At 37.0% G+C, this 18,314-nt stretch overlaps 1 protein-coding gene across 1 annotated transcript in view; it reads right to left on the bottom strand.

The window, feature by feature from the left end:
• The window catches only part of LOC131064527 (callose synthase 3), a 124,711-nt gene that overhangs the window by 72,689 nt on the left and 33,708 nt on the right, over positions 1-18,314 (bottom strand). The window contains exons 4-12 of the mRNA XM_057998674.2: positions 6,286-6,379; positions 6,034-6,144; positions 5,525-5,704; positions 5,230-5,322; positions 5,037-5,128; positions 4,751-4,877; positions 392-529; positions 200-276; positions 20-113 (exon numbers count right to left, since the gene is read on the bottom strand). Of these exons, the coding sequence (XP_057854657.2) occupies positions 20-113; positions 200-276; positions 392-529; positions 4,751-4,877; positions 5,037-5,128; positions 5,230-5,322; positions 5,525-5,704; positions 6,034-6,144; positions 6,286-6,379 (1,006 nt within the window). The remainder of the gene's footprint in view (positions 1-19; positions 114-199; positions 277-391; positions 530-4,750; positions 4,878-5,036; positions 5,129-5,229; positions 5,323-5,524; positions 5,705-6,033; positions 6,145-6,285; positions 6,380-18,314) is intronic.

Here is an 18,314-nt window from a genome sequence, read left to right as displayed (position 1 = left end):
ATGAAATATCATTTGTCACCTTCAGAGTAGGGTGCCTTTCATTTTCCTTTGGCACATAAAAAAAATCAGCATCTTCTTTCATCGGCCAGTTTAGGCTGAAACAATTTTCTGACCTGACAAAGAACAGTCATGTACCAACATTACATACCACTTATTTCAAAACCTAAAGCATATTAATTATTGCTGCAAGATAACATACCAGAAAAACTCATTCAGATCATCATAGTTTCTCCATTCTGAGTGTTTGGCTCTGCCACCTCTATTTCTCTTTGCCTCCTATACTTATGAAATATGTAACAGGATAAGTCAAGACAAAATTTATTAACACATCACTATTGTAAAAGACATTATACTGTGGGAGGATATATGAATACAAATAGAAAACCATCACCTTTGCAACGACTTCATAAATGGGCGTCACAACTTTTCTTAGGAAAGATTCTTCATCTCCTCCATATGCTGGCTTTTTATTTTCTCCAGTAACAATTCTGACATTAGTAGCTAACATCGAATTGAGTTCATCTGCCATCTGCAAAAATATTGACTCAAGAATTGTCACTCCATATTTCAGGCATACTCACAACATGAAGAGAGAACTCTGCAGAAGCAGGAACTGCATGAAGACAATATTCTAGGAAAGGCTGGAAATAAAGAAAGGGGGTAGGAATGTTTACTAGATTTCTAACTTTTATAAAACTAGAAAATATTTTGTTGGGACAATTAACATTGAGAGATCCACATAGGATAATCACATGTTTTTTCAAATATCACAAACAAATACACCAACTCCTTACTTGTGGACCAAGAGATGACCATTGGAACAATATCATGATAAAAACTACTAATTACTAGTACAATAAACGTTCAATTTGTTTAAACTAAGATATAATAAATATTGAGTCTTTTAAAATTGAGGCAGACCTATTTCATGTTTTTTCAAGATATTTACAACAGGCATTAGGCTTTATATGCCAACCATGTACCTATAGCCACATCTCCTACTGATTACATTTCTATCCGTATAGTCACGCCCTTATTGATATAATTAGCACATTGTTTCAAAATGGCATTCCCATACCCATATCCTACATCTCACTATTGTCATACAGAAATTTCATATTGTGTCAAGTTCTTAAACTAAATTCTTTGTTTTCTCAAAAAGTCATGACCAAATCTTTTACAATATACATCGTTTGGTGATCATTTCATCCTTTTGTAAGTGTATGCAAGATCGTGGAAAGAGGCTCTTGAAGAAAGCAATCTTGATGAAGGAAACAAGGCTTTCGAATCCAAAAGTTGGCTATGTAATGTCATGAAGCCAGGTGTGCACAAAGGCCTTGGCACACCTAATGTGGCAAATAGAGAAGACACACCAAGGAAAGTTTACAAGCGCAAGGAAGAATTCATAGGTGCATACAGAAGTTGAAGTCTTCAAGTTCAAATGTATAGGTGCACATGTTGGACGGCAGACTTTGTAAAGAAGTGAAATTTTGAAGAAATGGAATGCATTTTTAATGCACAAATCAACATAGAGCAGATCATTCATTCAACCATTTTCAATGCATGAGAACAAGCATGTGATGAGATATGTGTGTGCATCAAAACAACAGAAAATCAAAAACTTGAAGTTAAATTTTCATCATCCAATGTTTTAGCATACACCTACTAGTGGAAACATATAAATGCAAACAAGATTTTTCAACGATGTTCAAATGTGTTGATGACAAGAGTGCACATCACAGAAAGCAGGTTTTGTCAAAAAAAATTGAGTTAATGGACAAGCATGCACCTCACTAAGCATTTTCAAAATCTACACATATGTATTTCTCTATGTTACCCCGAGTTTCCGGGACGGGGACGACGGGACAAGTTTCTGGGATGGCAAATTTTTTTGCCAATTTTGGGGACAGCGGGGGGACGGCTATATAAAATTTATAATATATAGGGAAAAATTAAATATTCATATGAAAAATAGATAAAGCATGTATACATATGAAAACATGAATAAAGTAGGTATATATACATTATAGAACCTTAACATACCACATTTGGCATTTGTGTTCAGAATTCATTGTCAACATGCATTCATAATTCAGAATTCATTGTCACCACTCAATATGCATTCATAATTGAAAATTCATTGTCAATATGCTAGCACTTGTTTGCATGTAGTTCATTGTTTCTTTCTGGTTGGGGGATATTTTGATAGTCTTCCATTACTATTATGACCTACAACCACTTCTTTATGCACTACAAAGTTTTCCGTGTTTGTGAAATTCATTACCAAGCTGTTATTCATATTTTTGAGTGATTTTGGCTATGATTCAGACCTGTTTACCTTTCATATCAGTGAAAAGTCCAATATTGCACACCTTCAACCACTTTTTTATGCACTACCGAGTTCTAAGTTTTTGTGAAATTTATTACCATGCTGCTGCTCATTATTTCTAAGTGCTTTTGGAAGTGATTCAGACATGTTTACCCGTCATATTAGTGAAAATCCAGTTTTGCAGGCCTATAATAAAATTAAAAAATGTTTTTTTTTTTGAGCATTTGAGTCTGTTTTTTTTTTAATGTACTGGGAAAAGGGAGACGACTGGTTGTCCCCGAGACGGTTAGGAGACGTCACAGACGTCCCCAACCATATTGGGGACAGGGGGGAATCCCCTTTGAGAATATCACTGATGTCCCCAAGTTTTCAGGACGTTTACCAAAGATTTTGCAATTTTGGGGACGGCGGGGGAACATCCCCAAGTCCCCAAAACGTCCCCGGTATGGGGACGGGGGATTTTAGCCTGGCGACACGTCCTCGGGTAACATAGGTATTTCTAAATTAAAATCTTAGTCTATTCTTAGATGTGCATTAGGGATGAAGTGTGTGCCTCGTGTCTAGTGTTAGTCTTGGTTTAGAAATGCAACATGTTAAGGCACAAGTACTGGCACATGTGGAGGTAGTAGGTATGCATCACAATGAACCAAAATTTGTGAAAATGATATCCAAGCATGCACGATGCAAATCGAGACATGCACAAGACAAGCAAGGCGTGCCAATTCAAATGAGAAAAACATTGAAAAAAATGTTTGACAATGTATAGAGAAGTATGGTGCACACCACAATAAAGAACGAAAAATTTCAAATTTTGTTTGATTTTTAATAAAGCTTTCACATCATGCAAGTAGTAATGGTTAGAATATAAATCCCAATCGGCTTTTTATTATTTTCATGCAATAGCTCTGTAAACAGTATAAATAATTGTCTTTAATTGAAATCTAGTAATTCTCAGGCATGCATATTGCTGGAGTTGCTATTCACCAAGTATTCAGTCCAGCATTTGTTGTTCACTCAATAATATTTATTGAGCCTATCCTATGTATGGATGTTTATTGAGATGTCTAGTTACATGTGTTAAGAGTTAAATTGCTACGGTAGCTTTGCATTGTAGATGAGTTGAAGGTGTAGCTTTGTATTGTAGATGAGTTGAAGGTGCAGACCATGGCTTTATAACTGTGATATTCTAAATCGACTCACCACAAAATAGTTGTGAACTCAAAATGGCACATGCATTGTAGCCCTGCTAATGGCACAAACAAAACTATGCCTGCTCTCATGGCAAAAGCCAGTCCAACAAGGGAAAGTTCAGTGGACTACCCTCTTCACAGGGAAGGGGAACCTAGAGAGTGACAACAATATGGTTGCTTAAAGTGGGGGTCACATCACTTTCGCTCACTTCTTGAGAAAACAATGCCTCATGGAAAACTATCATAAGAAAGCATGATTTCATCAAGGTGCAACAAACCATACTACTAGATCTCTAGGCTTTGTCTAACTACATGGTGATCAATGGAGTTCCAAGCTATTTGTTTTGGATCGCTCTCGAGCCTTGAGCCAACCAAATCTATAGCCAAATACATAATCCAAAAACCAGTCTTACAAAGGCAATCTACAAACCAATCAGTTGTGTCGATAATTGTTTATAAATGCACATTGAACCTTCCATCAAAAACATTATATATCTCCACACTTAATTTAATCACGGAACACATATTTCAATTTAATTTTCTCTTGATTAAGATTTAAGTTTTTACATTAGAGTTAATTTGACATTTATAAAATTATTATAAATATTAGTACTTTTAATAGTTTATAATATTTTATTAAGTATTATGATAAATTTAATTTTTCTCCAATTTTATTAAATTAATATTATTAATAAATTATATTTAAATATACTTTTTTATTATGTAAGTCTATTTATTATTTTATAAAATAAAATAATATAATTTATTAATATTTTACCATATTTATATTGTATTATTATTCAAATTATGTTTTTGAGTTTTATATTGTATTTGTATAGAGAACCTAGAACGTACCCAACCCCCCCAAAACATGTTGCTATACAAGTCTCGCATCAACACACCCACAGCCAAACTCAATTTCAATTTAATAACTTAAAGAATGAGTTTTCTCCTCTATTCTATTTTATTTACATATCTTACCAGTTTCATGTTCCCCAATGTCTTTGGGTGGGCCCTCTACCAGTTTCAAAGTGAAATTCATGCGAATTATTTCAAAATGCCCTAGTTTAATGTTGATGCTAGTCTGAACAATTTTAAATTTATTTATTTTAGTGTGCTCAATCATTCAAATACGTTTATTTCCCTCTAATGCACTTCCAAATATTTTAATCAAATATCTTAGTTTCCCAGAAAAAAAAAATGATTTAGAGCTAAACGAACTGTTGCATACGTGGTGGAAGATGTAACAAAGGCATTCTGGCATAAACCGCAGATTTGAAGCCTCTCCCCAAATAAGTAGATAGAGTCCCATATAGAGAATTTTACGCTGCTGTACTTCCTGTAGTATTTGGGGTAACCTGTGCAAACAAAACTAGAAATTAGCTTTCCCATACAGCGAAAACCAAAACTGCTACCAGGGTAATCTTAAAACTCTCTGCAGAAGTAAACATAAAAACTTAAAAGAAATAACTACAAGAGAAAGACAAGGGACACTATATCATATAGCTTATTATTACCAAAGTTTATGTCTGCGTTTTAAATATTTGCACCATTTCTTGTAATTTTTGAATATTTTTTTCATGACATCATCAAGAGCCCGGTCATCCAACTGTCACAACAACAGAAAGATGATAATTACAATATCAATGCTCATAATCTGTCTGCGATCAAAATAATTTTCATTGCAGTTAGTATATCTAAGTGGCGCACCTTATTTATTGGTTGTGGCTTAGGAATTTGCCTGATATGGACATTTGCAAGGAGCAAAATTAAGTGTTCCCTCTGATTGGCTGCACTGTCTTTCTGTGAAACATGAACACCAATTAAGCTTATTATTTGAAAATCATTTAATACCACAATTATGTAACGGCAATACTTATATCAATATGGAATCAATGTACCCTTTTCTCAGCCCCGAACATAAGAATACGGTGGAAAACTGAAAGCAAACAAATCCCCATGAGAGATGTGAGAACCATGCCTCAAAAACTTCAAATCTACTTGCCTGAAATCCAAATGTTACTTGAAGCCAATCAAGCAGATCTGGAACCCTTGTTTTATCATCCGCATCTCTTGCTTTATCATCTGCATCTCTTGCTTTATCATCTGCATCTTTTTCTTTATTATAGTTATCAGGCCATTGCAGACCACGAATGTTGCGTAAAGCTTCTACTGCAGCTTTAATCTGAGATCACAGATGAAGTAGGAATTGCCAAAGAATCAAAACAATAATATTCAGACAATAGATAAGTATCTTCAACTAAATGATTATAGGGAATGTGCAGGTAATCAGTTTCCAACAAAAACATGTCAAGCAAACATATAAACATGGACAGGCACAAGGAACATGAAAGTTTGACAAAAGCATACGTTCACAGAAATTTAAGTTTTACCAAGTCCACAAATGGACACAAGTGGGCCATGAAACTGAACGACATGAACAAAGAGTAAATGATAAAACAAGATGGAACATGAAGCAATCGAATTTATAATTTAATTGTTGCTACAACTAACCTCAGGAAACTGCATAATGGCTTGATTTGCACCTCCTGGATCAAGAGGAAGAATATTATAGGGGGCATACTGTTCTGTTTTCTTCTCAACATCTTTACCAAATTTTAGAAGCTGCATCCAAGAAAACAGCTTATTCAGTGTTTGCATCCACAATTATTTGCCTCATGTAATCATCTTTCCCTTTTCTGATCATGAGTAAATTTATACTTTGTCTCTTGATCATAAAGATTGCACACAACTAGCATTACTTACCTCGGCATCAACTTCAGCATTCTCCGTCCTAGTGACTGCCTTTAATACTTCAAACAGCACTGCAGCAGTTTGATATGTTTTTGCCAGATGCGCACTGAAGCAGATCCAAAACAAACACTAGCATGTCAAATGATAAAATGTTCTTTAACATGTAACAAAGAAACGTCTATAAGGATAAATTCTAATGTCATTGCGTAAATTACAGCCAAGGCCCAGGGCCTTGTACAATTGAAGATTTTTTTTGTTATCTTATTTCTAGAAATGGACTCACTGCTCTCATTCACTCCATCTTGTTTTCCTTAGCTAAATCTACTAGTCTCTCAATCAGTAAGTATTATGAGAGTATGGAGCAGTTGTAAAAATAATAATAATTATAGCTTACAAGGTATGTTTAATACCAACTGTAAACAATAAAATATGCAAAACTATTAACAAGATTCCCTCCTTCCGAAATGTAAGTTAAAGCATTTATGTAACCTTGAAGACTTGACAAGTATTAGTTTGGTGTCAAGATGTTCTATATTTTTTATGAGGGAAGTGTTGTGAGGTATTCACACATCGCCCCATAGCAAATGGGGACCCCCACTTTTCGCTTTCTAGGATTAGTCCTCTTAGCTTAGTTGTTGGTCAGTCTTAGAGTCTTTGCTATTAATCCTTGCATTGAAGGGATAGAATTTCTTAAGTAGCCAGAGAGTTCATCAAGTCAGGTTGGTCTCCAGAGGATAGAGTGAAGACAGTCAGTTGTCGAGGCTTTTGGAATGAATGACTTGTCTCTTGTTCGCAGGGTTATGATTGAAACGAGGGACTAAGAAAGTCAAGTGAGTCGAGCATGAAAGTTAGATAGAAAGACTCCTCTGTATCATGCCTAGGTTTCTTGTGTTATCTGATCATACTTCAAGTTGCAAAATCAAACCTTGGTTGAGTGCATAACTTCATTTCAGATCTTGTCATGGCTCTAAGTTTGGAGCGAAACTCCTCCTAAGGCCTTCCTTAAGGGTCGATTTGACATGTTTTCACGTAAAGTGGCTGAAGGACTTACGGTTTGAATCAATGAAACAAAGGCAAGTAAAAGAAATTGAATTAAGAGTTAACATTAAGGTCATGTCCCTTGCCTCCAATTCTGAGCTAAATTTGCTTACGTGAGTGTCCTTTGCTCTAAATTTGGAAGTGAATTTGTCTTTAGGTGTCACCCTTTGCCCACAAATTCAAGTGAATTTCTCCTAAGGACTGTACCGTGCTCTCTCATTGGAGCGAATTTCTCCTAAGACCCTATACAGTGCCCTCCAGGTGAAGCAAAATTCATCTTTATACCTTCTTGAAGGTCAAATTGACAATGTTTTCATGTGGAATGGTTTAAACACTTAAGGCTTGAATCAATAAAGTGAAAGAAAATTGAGGGAATCGAATTAAGGGTCAACACAAAGGTCATGTACAGTGCCCTCCCATTGGAGCGAACTTTCCTAGGGACTGTACATTGCTCACAAAATGGAGCGAATTTTCCCTAAAGACATGTACACTGCTCTAAGTTTGGGGCGAATTTTCCCTATGGTAATGTACATTACAACAAATTTGAGCGAATCCCTCCAAACCATGTACCTTCTCCAAGGGTCAAGAGCAAATTTAGCTAGATCATGTACCTTGCCCTCAAATTTGAGCAAAATTTTTTAAACATGTACATTGCCTCATATTTGGAGAGAAATTCCTTGAAGTTATGTACCTTGGCCACCAAATGGAGCGAAGTTTGTCAAAGTTGTGTACCTTCTCCAAGGTCAAGAGCGAAATTCTTATTGAGATCATGTACCTTACTCCAAGTTTTGAGCAAATTTTTCCAAGGACATGCACCTTGCCTCATATTTGGAGCGAAATTCCTTTTAGTTATGTACCTTGGCCACCAAATGGAGCGAAATTTTCCCAAGTCATGTACCTTGCTCCCTATTTTGAGCGAATTCCTCAAAGCATTTTGGCACCAAAATTAATTCAAAATTTGAATTGCAAAAAGAGAAGTGGAAACTTGATGAGTCGGCCAGCATAAGAAAGGGTAATTTGTTATTTTGTTTTTACTAAAACAAGTCAGCCTTGCACTTAAAAGACATGTCTTTTACCCTAAAGCACCTATAAAAGAAAGGTCAAAATGAATCATTTGATCATCAATTCCTAGTGCAAATTTGAGCAGGTCAGCGAATTTCATCAGCATATGAGTGAATTTTGTCAATGCATGAGCAAAATCAGTCAGCATTAAAGCAAATTTAGACATTGCAGGTGCAGATCCAGTCATCAAGGAGAACGAATTTCACCACTAAGTAGCCAGATTCATCATATAAGCAGAGAATTCATCTCCTATACAACAAACTCCCTTCAACTACAGCAAGTTCACTGACTAATATCACTCCTCTTTTGATCAGATTTAGAAAAAATCACATAAAATCAGAGTGAGAGATCAAGTCAAAATGGGAGTATGAAAAGGTTATAAATCATGTGTGTTTGATGCTCAATTGTTTGTTTTGCAGGAGGTAAGGAAAAAGCTCAAAAGGACCAGGCATCTCAAAGAGAAAATTTCAACACCAAGATCAAGATACAAGGAAGACGTCTTCAAGAAGCTTCATTAGCATCAAGAACACCTCAAATGCATGGAAGAAGACTCAAAGTGCTACTAGGTTGAAAGACTTCAAATGTTCAACAGCTGCAAGCAGTAGAGCGGGATATCTTCAAGGTTCTCTTTCTATCACATTGACATGGGGAGATCAAAAGTTGCAAACAAGAGATCATCCAACTACCTCAAGGCACTAGAGCATAAAGGAAGGATAACCTACATGATGGAAGGATGTTTTACAATCTTGAATTCCCTTCAGGAATCCAAGAATCGAAGTCAGTACATTGAAGAGCTACATTCAACCAGTTGCGTCATTCATCAAGTATGGCAAAAAACGAAGGAGGATCAACCAAAGTCATCACAAGACCTACATCGAACATGATTGAAGAAGCAGATAGTTTCAGAAGAGTTAATCAAAGTTTGCTTCTCATTATCATCATCACTTTAAGCAAACTAGATAATGTTGAGTATCAAAAGATATCTCTCAACATGTAATGTCCCCTTCTCAGTGATGTGCATTTAGTGGTCCATTGGCCTATTCCGGAGACCCGTAGGCTATTTGGAAAGGAGAATTAGGGTTTCCAACTTTTGTGGAGTTCTGTGTGAGCTTTTTAGGGTTTGTCAGGAGGGAATTCTTTAGTTCTGCTTATGGTTTCCTTCTGGGTTTTCTATGAAATCCAGGGTGGCATAACATGCATTTGATTCTTTGGTGAAGTCAGAACTTACTATTTTTAGTAAGTTGGGGTTTGGCTGTTTGGATGATGCAGTTCTACTAAGCTTTCCAAGCTCTTTCTCTGGGTGCGAAGATTATGCTTTTCGGAGCAATATTTCTTGACTTACTATTTTTTTTTAGTAAGTGGTTGTGTTGAGCATTTCTATTTTTAGCAGTCTTGGACAAGGTCCTGACTCAGCACAGTTCAGTGGTCTTCATCGCACAGCTTCATCCTTGATTTTGGTATTAATCAGTATTGGAGTTATAAGTTATTTAATTAAATATTAGTTCCTTATCCTAAGGTTTGATATTTAATTATTTTTATTACTGATTAATTGTGTTATGGGCAACTTAGGAAAAATATCTATCTGCCAGCAATATTGTTTTGATTAAGTAAAAGCAGGTATTTGAAAGGTACCCGAACCTTTTACAAGCCAGGAAAACAGAACTGCTAAAAAAGTGCCTGATCACTTCAGAAAGACAAAATGAACCCACCGAAAGGGATCAACTTAACACAACATTACATTAAAAACTCGGAATAGACAGTAAAAGGAAAGCACAAAGACAACAAAGAGACAGAACCAAGGACAGCAACTGAAACTAAACACTATTCATAATTTCCTCAGCGTGAACAACCATTTGTTTCATGTTGTTCGCTGAGGTCTTCAGATCCTCCAGCTCACGACCTTTGATGTCGCCCACATTCTTTGTGTTAGCTCTGGTCCTCCTTTCATGACCCTTCTTGTTCAACTGCTCTTTATCACCATCCTTCTCTGCATTATTCTCGAACCTATTGATAAGGATGTTCATGTTGTCCACCGAAGATTTGAGGATTTGGAAATTTTGATCAGCAATCTTCTTGACGTTGAGCTCCAGCCTGTCAATTCTGCTGCCAAAATCTTTCATTTTGTTTTCCATTTCCTTTCTATCTCCCATCTCATTGACCTTTTTTTCCATAGCTATGATTTTTCCAACCATACATTCAATAGCTTCCGCATTATGCAGAACGGCCACTAACTCTTTAACATGATCCGCCAAGGGCTTGTCACCAACTGTAATTCTTGCAATGGCCTGTGTATTGGTTTTCAGACTGTTAATATCCTTCACCATAGTAGCGATGGTCTCACAGAAGGCCTTAACAGTATCTTTGTCACCACTGTCATTTTTATCCCCTTTTTCCTCCTTATGCAAACTTGTGGTAATCACGGCCTCCAAATTGTCCTTAACTAGGTTACCCTCCCCTTCTTTGTCCTGACTATCGACCCTCTTGTTTTCTTCAGCCTCCTCCTCAGATTCAACCAGAACATAATTGAAATCAGAATTGCTACCCTTTATAGTATTCTTTTTTTGAGCCTTCTTTCCAGTGGCTTTCCCTTTCCTCTTTTTAACAGATTTTTCCTGAAGGGATTCAGTTTCAGAATCCGACATTTCAGATTCCACAATAATCCTCCTCTTCTTGGCCCTATTCCTCCCTTTTTTGCTAGTTTCTTCCGACTCTCCCTCGGTCTCCGAATCAAAGTTAAAACCACTATCCTTACTTTCCGTAGTCTCATCTCTTGCATTTTTGCCTTTAATAGGCTTTTCAATGCACTTCCCCTTTAGCATTTTATAAACCAGGACCATAAGCCCCTGGTGGAGGGCATGATCACCTTTAGGATCCTTCTGGATCTCCTTTATAGTATGATCCATAGAACAAACTAGGTAATAGGGAAGGCTAACCCTTTCACCATGACGAAAATGGTTGAGTAGGACGAAGTGATGCCCGTAGGCCCTGGTAAACCTACCATCTAAGGTAATGTATTCAATAGAAGCGAATAAAACAAACCTCCATGGCCTGCAAATTCTCTTCGGGGAGTGGTAGGAGTTGTCAATTTTGATCACCTTTCTCCTCTCTCCATCCGTAACAGGAAACTTGTCTGCTGCTTTATCTGATATTCCTCTGTCCCTGTAAAATTTCATACCCTCGGTAGTCATCCCCGTGGCCTCAACGATAACCTCTTCATCGACATTCATCATCTGTGATCCAATCAGAATTTTTCCGTTTTTCCAGTTCTTGATGAAATAGCTAGTGATTGTGGGGTCTCTCCCACTTAGTCGTTCCATGAAAACATTCAGACCCCCCTGTTGAAGGATATCCCAAACTTCTTCGTTCTTTCTCCAATTAGAGCAAGAAGCAAGTTCAAATCTTTTCTTGTTACCTCCCATTTTTCCAGCACCTTCCTTGCAATGCCTTCTCTCGTTTTGATAACTTCTCCTCTGGTTTCTGTGGTTATTCTGTAAGAGCGCCCAGAATCCGTGCCAAATAATAATGATAAGACACCTATTTTCCTAAGTGAATGGCATTAAAAAGGTGGCGTTGAGAAAGATGAAATATTTCATGTTTATATTATTTTATATTGCAAAGTTGTCACCTAGGAAAAAGTTCGAACTTTACCTAGGGAGTTTGGGAAAATTAACGCCATGTCTAGGGGAGGCTATGACATGAAATGAAATTGAATTTCAATGGTTTTGGGCACCATTTGCATTTGAATTTCAGAGGGAAAAATCTATAAATACAGGTGCTTGGCCTCTCATTTGGTATCTTATGAAATTGCATTGTTATGCTGTCGGTTTGGCGATTGAAATCTGAGCTTCGAAGTGTGGCTTCCTAGCTAAGTCTCAGTTTCGTACTTGGGAGATAGTACCTAGCTGTGTTTCTTGTATTTTCAGTGCTATTAGAGAGTGTTTTGCTGAGTGTGGAGTGTTTTGTGTGGATTTTGGAGTGTTTTCTTGCTGCTGGTCGCGGAGTTGCTGAAACTTATTTTTGCTCATACCTCTTGACCAAGTGATTCCTTCATTCTGGGTATTGGCTCTATCAAAACGTGGCATGGAGGCGATATAGTCTGCAATTTTATAGCCACTGATTTGGAGAATTGGATTTTTAGTTGCAAATCATACCTTTCAGCTGGGCCATACCATTCCAGAGGTGCATTGGGATGTGTGCTGCTGTTTTGAGGTGACTGGATTGCAGGTTTTGTGTTCATGTTTCATCATCCAGGTTATATCTTTCATTCGCATTTGATTTGGTGTGTTTCCGACATCATTTGAGTGAGTTATGATCATTTTGGTGTTGCCGGTTGAGGCTAGTCATGCTTGTTTGACTTCAGGTTTTTGGGTACAGCAGTAGTAGCATGATTTGAGTTAATTTGTTAGTTGTTTCTTGCTGTAATCTGCATTGGATATTATCTCTAATCTTCTCTTTCTGAATTGTAAGGTTAAGTAGTAGTACTACTAACCATTTCTTGTGTTGCTTGCCCACTGCATAAGTGGAAGAGGCTGGCTTAGCCGCCTATTTGCTCTGTAATTCAGTTCTGAAGTTTTGTCCTCCCACTGAGTAAGTGGTTGAGTGATTTTATGTTTGTACTGGTCCTCCCACTGAATAAGCGATCGAGTTGAGCTTTTGATGTGATTCAGTCCTCTCGCTGAAACATTGCAGTTGAGTGATTTGTGTCTTGATGAGTTGTTCACTTGGCTGGTTTACCGCCAAGTTTCTTGTTTACCTGCTAGATAAGCAGAAGGGGTTGGTTTGCCGCACATTATTGTATTCAGCTTTCAGTTGGTTTATGGTGCTAACGATCCCCGAAACACCGTATGCTCTCACCCTCCCAGATTGGGCTCTCAATGAACAAAAGGTGGAAGGATTCCTTTTAGTTGTTCAGGGTTATTTCTCTAACCTTAACGGGTTCTTGTTGTGATTGGAATTGGAAATAAATTGAAAAAATTATTGGGGATATTACACAAACATCCCTTCATGATGATGAATCAAATCAAGTCTACAAAGTGCACGATTGAGGTGGCCTCCCAGTCACTACTCCACCAATCCAAGGGGTCCACATAAACACGTCTAAGTTCAATGAATCAAGCTCATATATGAAGGCACAAACTCCGATGTAGCTACCCTCAATATCTATTGGTCCACATTCTCTTAATGTAATTTCCTCATTGGCTAAGGAGAGTTTGTTGTAACAAACCCTAATTAGGGTTTTCATTGTAAAATCTTAGCCGTTGATAGAGATTTGATCCTGGTCGTTAATTATAAATGAGCTCTCTATATAAAGCTCAAACTCTTCATTTGTAAAGGTTAATAGTGGATAGTTAGCAAATAGAGAAAATAGATAGTGAATAGAGAAAGAATAGAAGAATAGAATAGCAATTAGAGTAGAGTAGGAGGAGAAGGCAGAAATTGTTGCCTAAGTTGTAAATGAACTCCATTTTCATTGAGGTTATGGTGAAGTGTGTTGTTTCTTGAACAATGTGCATGGTTTCTTGTTGGATCTTCATTTTAGATGATAAATAATTAGATCGAATGGAAGAATGTGTTGAATGCATTTGCGTGGAATCCGTTAGTCCATACCACTAGCCTCTTGCTGATTGTAAGTGTGCCTTGTGTGGTCAACCGGCATTGAATGAGCTTGACTTCAATCATTATACGTACATTTCTTATGCATTAATTTGAATGGTGATCAGTGTTTGATGATAATGATTTGAACATCTTTTAATTATTCCTTAGAAGATTGCACTGAACTTGTGTCACATTGTTCAGGTTGATGGTGAGACCTTGCCCAATAAGATTCCATCTAGTCATTCACTCATCTTCTTACATTCTAGGCTTTAGGAGTAGCATAGACTTCTTGTTGGTGTTGGAAATAAGCCACACCCAGACCGACGATGGACTGGCCCAAGAGGGGCCAGTAGCTCAGTGGTAGAGCACTCCAACAGCGTATCGAAGGTCCTAGGTTCGAGTCCTAGCTGGTCCATGTCTCAACATGGTATCAAAGCCAGGTCCAGGCTAGAAGCCCCAAGCACACAAGAGATGTGGCTTAAGGGGGGTGTTGGTGTTGGAAATAAGCCACACCCGGACCGACGATGGACTGGTCCAAGAGGGGTCAGTAGCTCAGTAGTAGAGCACTCCAGCAGCGTATGGAAGGTCCTAGGTTCGTGTCCTAGCTGGTCTATGTCTCAACATGGTATCAGAGCCAGGTCCAGGCTAGGAGCCCAAGCACACGAGAGGTGTGACTTAAGGGGGGGTGTTGGTGTTGGAAATAAGCCACACCTGGACCGACGATGGACTGGTCCAAGAGGGGCTAGTAGCTCAAGGGTAGAGCACTCCAGGAGCATATGGAAGGTCCTAGGTTTGAGTCCTAACTGGTCCATGTCTCAACACTTCTCAAACCCCATCTCTTTTGCTTTTTTTATCTTCCAACTGAGTAGATAGGACCTAAGTTCCAACAAATCAAGCATTTAAACATAAGTCCCCTTGTGATACCAACAATCACATCAACCAACAGAGCTTATCCACACGTAGTGAACCTACATACAAGAACCTTGGAGTTATCTCAAGTGATCCTTAAGCCAATCTTCAGCATTTGAGAAACTTTGTTCAAAAGAGGATAAGATACTTTTGGGTATTTTATTTTGTGTTTGCATGTGCCTAAAAAACACATCAACAGAAAGCAACTTAGTTTTCCTCTTCTTCCCTAGCTATTAGTCTGATAGCGTCTAACTCTTATGACTGTATTGGACTTATTGGATAGGCAAATAGCGTCCGACTCTTAGGACTGTATTGGACTTATTGGATAGGCAATATATTAGGAAATTTGTAATGTCCCACCCTCTCTGGGACACTGAATATTTGAACATTAGAAGAACAACACCTGCTTGTTCTTTAATTAAATTAATAATACTGTATGTTTTTATTTTTAATGTGATCTTTCAGAGCTAGATAGAAGTTGCAGAAGATGTAGTTTTTTGTTTTTTTTTAGTTTTGAAAGAAAGAAGATAAATTATGCCTTCTTCTAATAACAAGAAGTAGATTAAAAACTGATTTAAAATCACATTTAAGCTCTTCTGATAATAGTTCTATTACAAACAAGTGAAGTCCTTAAAACCACTACTAACATACCCAGTAGTTTGAGGAGGAAAAGTTGAATTTTAGATGTAGCACACAACTAAGGTGCTCACTCAGAAAAAGAGGTGCTTAATCAGAAAAAAGTCAAAAAACTCGAGATCAGAAACCTGATCATTTCCTCTCCAAATTGCTGTCACGAGGTAATTTGCTGAAGGCGATGGTGTTGGAGTGCATAGACGGTAGTCTAAAAGTAACTAATTAGAATGAAGTTTGTGACTAAGATGAAATCCTAAAGTGTTGTTGAAGGGGGTCGGCTAGCCAAGCAGCCACCTCACAACAACCACTGTCAACAACTTCTTTGCTGGCCCAAAAACTTCTCAAAATTGCTGCCAAGTTTTCACACAACTCTTCCTCATATACAGCCCATAAATCCCTGCGCAAAGATGATTCCACAACGTAGTACAAACCTTCCAAGCAAGAAAATATGGCCACACACACTAGCAAGTAGGTGGCTTCAGATTTTGCAAACCAAAACTTGTTTTCTTTGAAGCTCAATGGAAACCCCTGATATGGAGTTCCTCCTCGCACCCTTGGCTGGTCTCTCACAGCTACAGATTTGCAACAACAATGGAGGTTTCCATCCCCAAAGTCTACAAAAAACCTAAGGCTCACAAGCTCCTCAAGGGAGGCAAGAGAGAAAGAGTAAATAATAACCTTCCTCCAAGTTTTGCCTTTTTATGAGTCTTCAAAACTACGCCCTAATTAGGGTTGAACCCTAGCACCTCAGCCAGATTTTATGATTTGAATATTGGTTACTTTTCCACATAGTAATATCCCATTTAGGAGTGCTCACTTTGGGTTATATGCCTTTTCACTTAAACCAGCTTTTATCTCTTCCCCTTTCACTCTCTCACTAGGACTGAAAACTTAGGAAAGGTGAAAACTTAAGATTATTAATGTGTTTTAAGTGGCCCAAAGGGAAATTATGAAGTTCTACACATCAACTTTAATATCTCTTTTGCTTTTCTCTTTTCTCTCTCCTCATGGATACCTGGCAAGGAAGCACCTCACTCTCTCTCTAGAATTTCTCACTTTCTAATGATGTTTAATGTAGTTTCAAGCTGGCATCCTGAAGGTGACACAATCAAGAACTGGCTCAATCCCAAAATATTCTGAAATGGTACTTGAATCTCGAGGAAACCACCATCATAAATGTCCTCTAGCCATCTCGTTAGTCTACGAGGGCTCGTTGATAGACTAACTTTTGATTCATGATCCTATCTAGAAAGGGGGGACATTACAAAATTCATCTTGAGGATATCTCTACTCATAAATTCCCACATTAAAAATCACTCGCAGAAACCGGCAGTCTATTGTCACTTTGTTTCTCTTAGTCCACAGATAGGTTCAAGTTGACATTTAATCCATAGGTTTTCTTTCATGCCCTTAAAAGTTTCAGAAAGGTTCATGTCCTACTTTTAAATCAGTTCCAAAAGTGAGTTATTTGCTCTGAAAACTTGATAGCAAAATTGATATTGCAAACCAAGGATGACTTCCAACACATTTTATATTAAGATTGCAAAATGGGGTTGACTTCTAGGACCAAATTTTCTCTGTGCTTCTGGGTTTTATTTTGTCTCGTGATAAAAATTGAACTCCCAAAACCATACGCCAACTATAAATTTATAATCGAAATTGGGATAACGAGTTAGGCTGAATTTTAATATAAAAAAATTAGTTTTAAAATTGAGCTGAAAATCATACAAACAGTAGGTATGAATGTTATTGATGGTTACAATCTGAGTCCCCACACCATTCCCACTAGACTGGAAACCCATTATGGTCTATCAAACTCAGCTTTTCAAAAGATTACAATAACACTTCCAAGAGTTTTGGTCGTTCCCAAAGCAACATCGAAGATTTCTAGAAATTCTTTCTTTTCTGATACCATTTTCTACCAATTCTTTGTTTCCTGCTGTTTCCTTTAGAAATCTCCCCTAATTTCATTTTTTTTCTTATAAAAAAAGTATTTTTTGAAAATCTAATTCACTCAATCACAACCCCAAACCTAAAAAAAACTATAAATATGCATGCTCACCCTCAATCCAAATCACCATCAACACTTTGTCGTTGCATTGAGCAAGTGCAAGAAAAAAAGAATGGCTTTCATCGTCTTCATAATCAATCATTCAAAGCATTCATCAAGACTTCAAGGTAAGACTTCACAAGTTTTGACATCCATTCTTTGTTTTCGGCATTTGCATTTTCACTGGAAAATCTAAAACCAATAATCACACCTTTTTTCATTTAAATATACAATATAATTTTTATACATACAAATTGCAAATTATTTGTAAGTTTTAGGAATTATTATATTATGTTTTTAGAGTTGTTTAACTTCTACTTTTACTATTTAGGTGTTTTATAACATCAGTTTTTAGGGTTGTTTAAACATTCAGTATTTTAGGAATTTTATTTATTAATTAAATTATTTTTAATTGTTTATTTACAAATTTGCAGAATGATATAGTTGATTTTCTGATTTTCAGTTGGCTTTCGTGTATCCTCTGCTTCAATGCCTCTTACTCTGCATAAAAATGAACAAAAGTAAGATCAAAATCAGAATTCCTCTCATTTAATTTTTTTAAAGTTTGAAGGTGGCATTTTATCTTTAAATTATGTATTACTGATAGTTAGATTAGGATTTCCTCTTTTGTGTATCCTCTGCTTTTGTGCTTCGTGCAAACTTGAATAAGAAAAACAAAAGCATTTTTTATTTTTTTTAAACTAAGATTGAAGAACAAAGATTCTGATTTTTGTGTATCATCTACCTATTCGTT

This window comes from Cryptomeria japonica, chromosome 1, assembly GCF_030272615.1.
Source record: "Cryptomeria japonica chromosome 1, Sugi_1.0, whole genome shotgun sequence".
Lineage (NCBI taxonomy): Eukaryota > Viridiplantae > Streptophyta > Pinopsida > Cupressales > Cupressaceae > Cryptomeria > Cryptomeria japonica.
The sequence above is the reverse complement of the archived record's forward strand: the minus strand, read 5'-3'. Positions and strand labels throughout refer to the sequence as shown.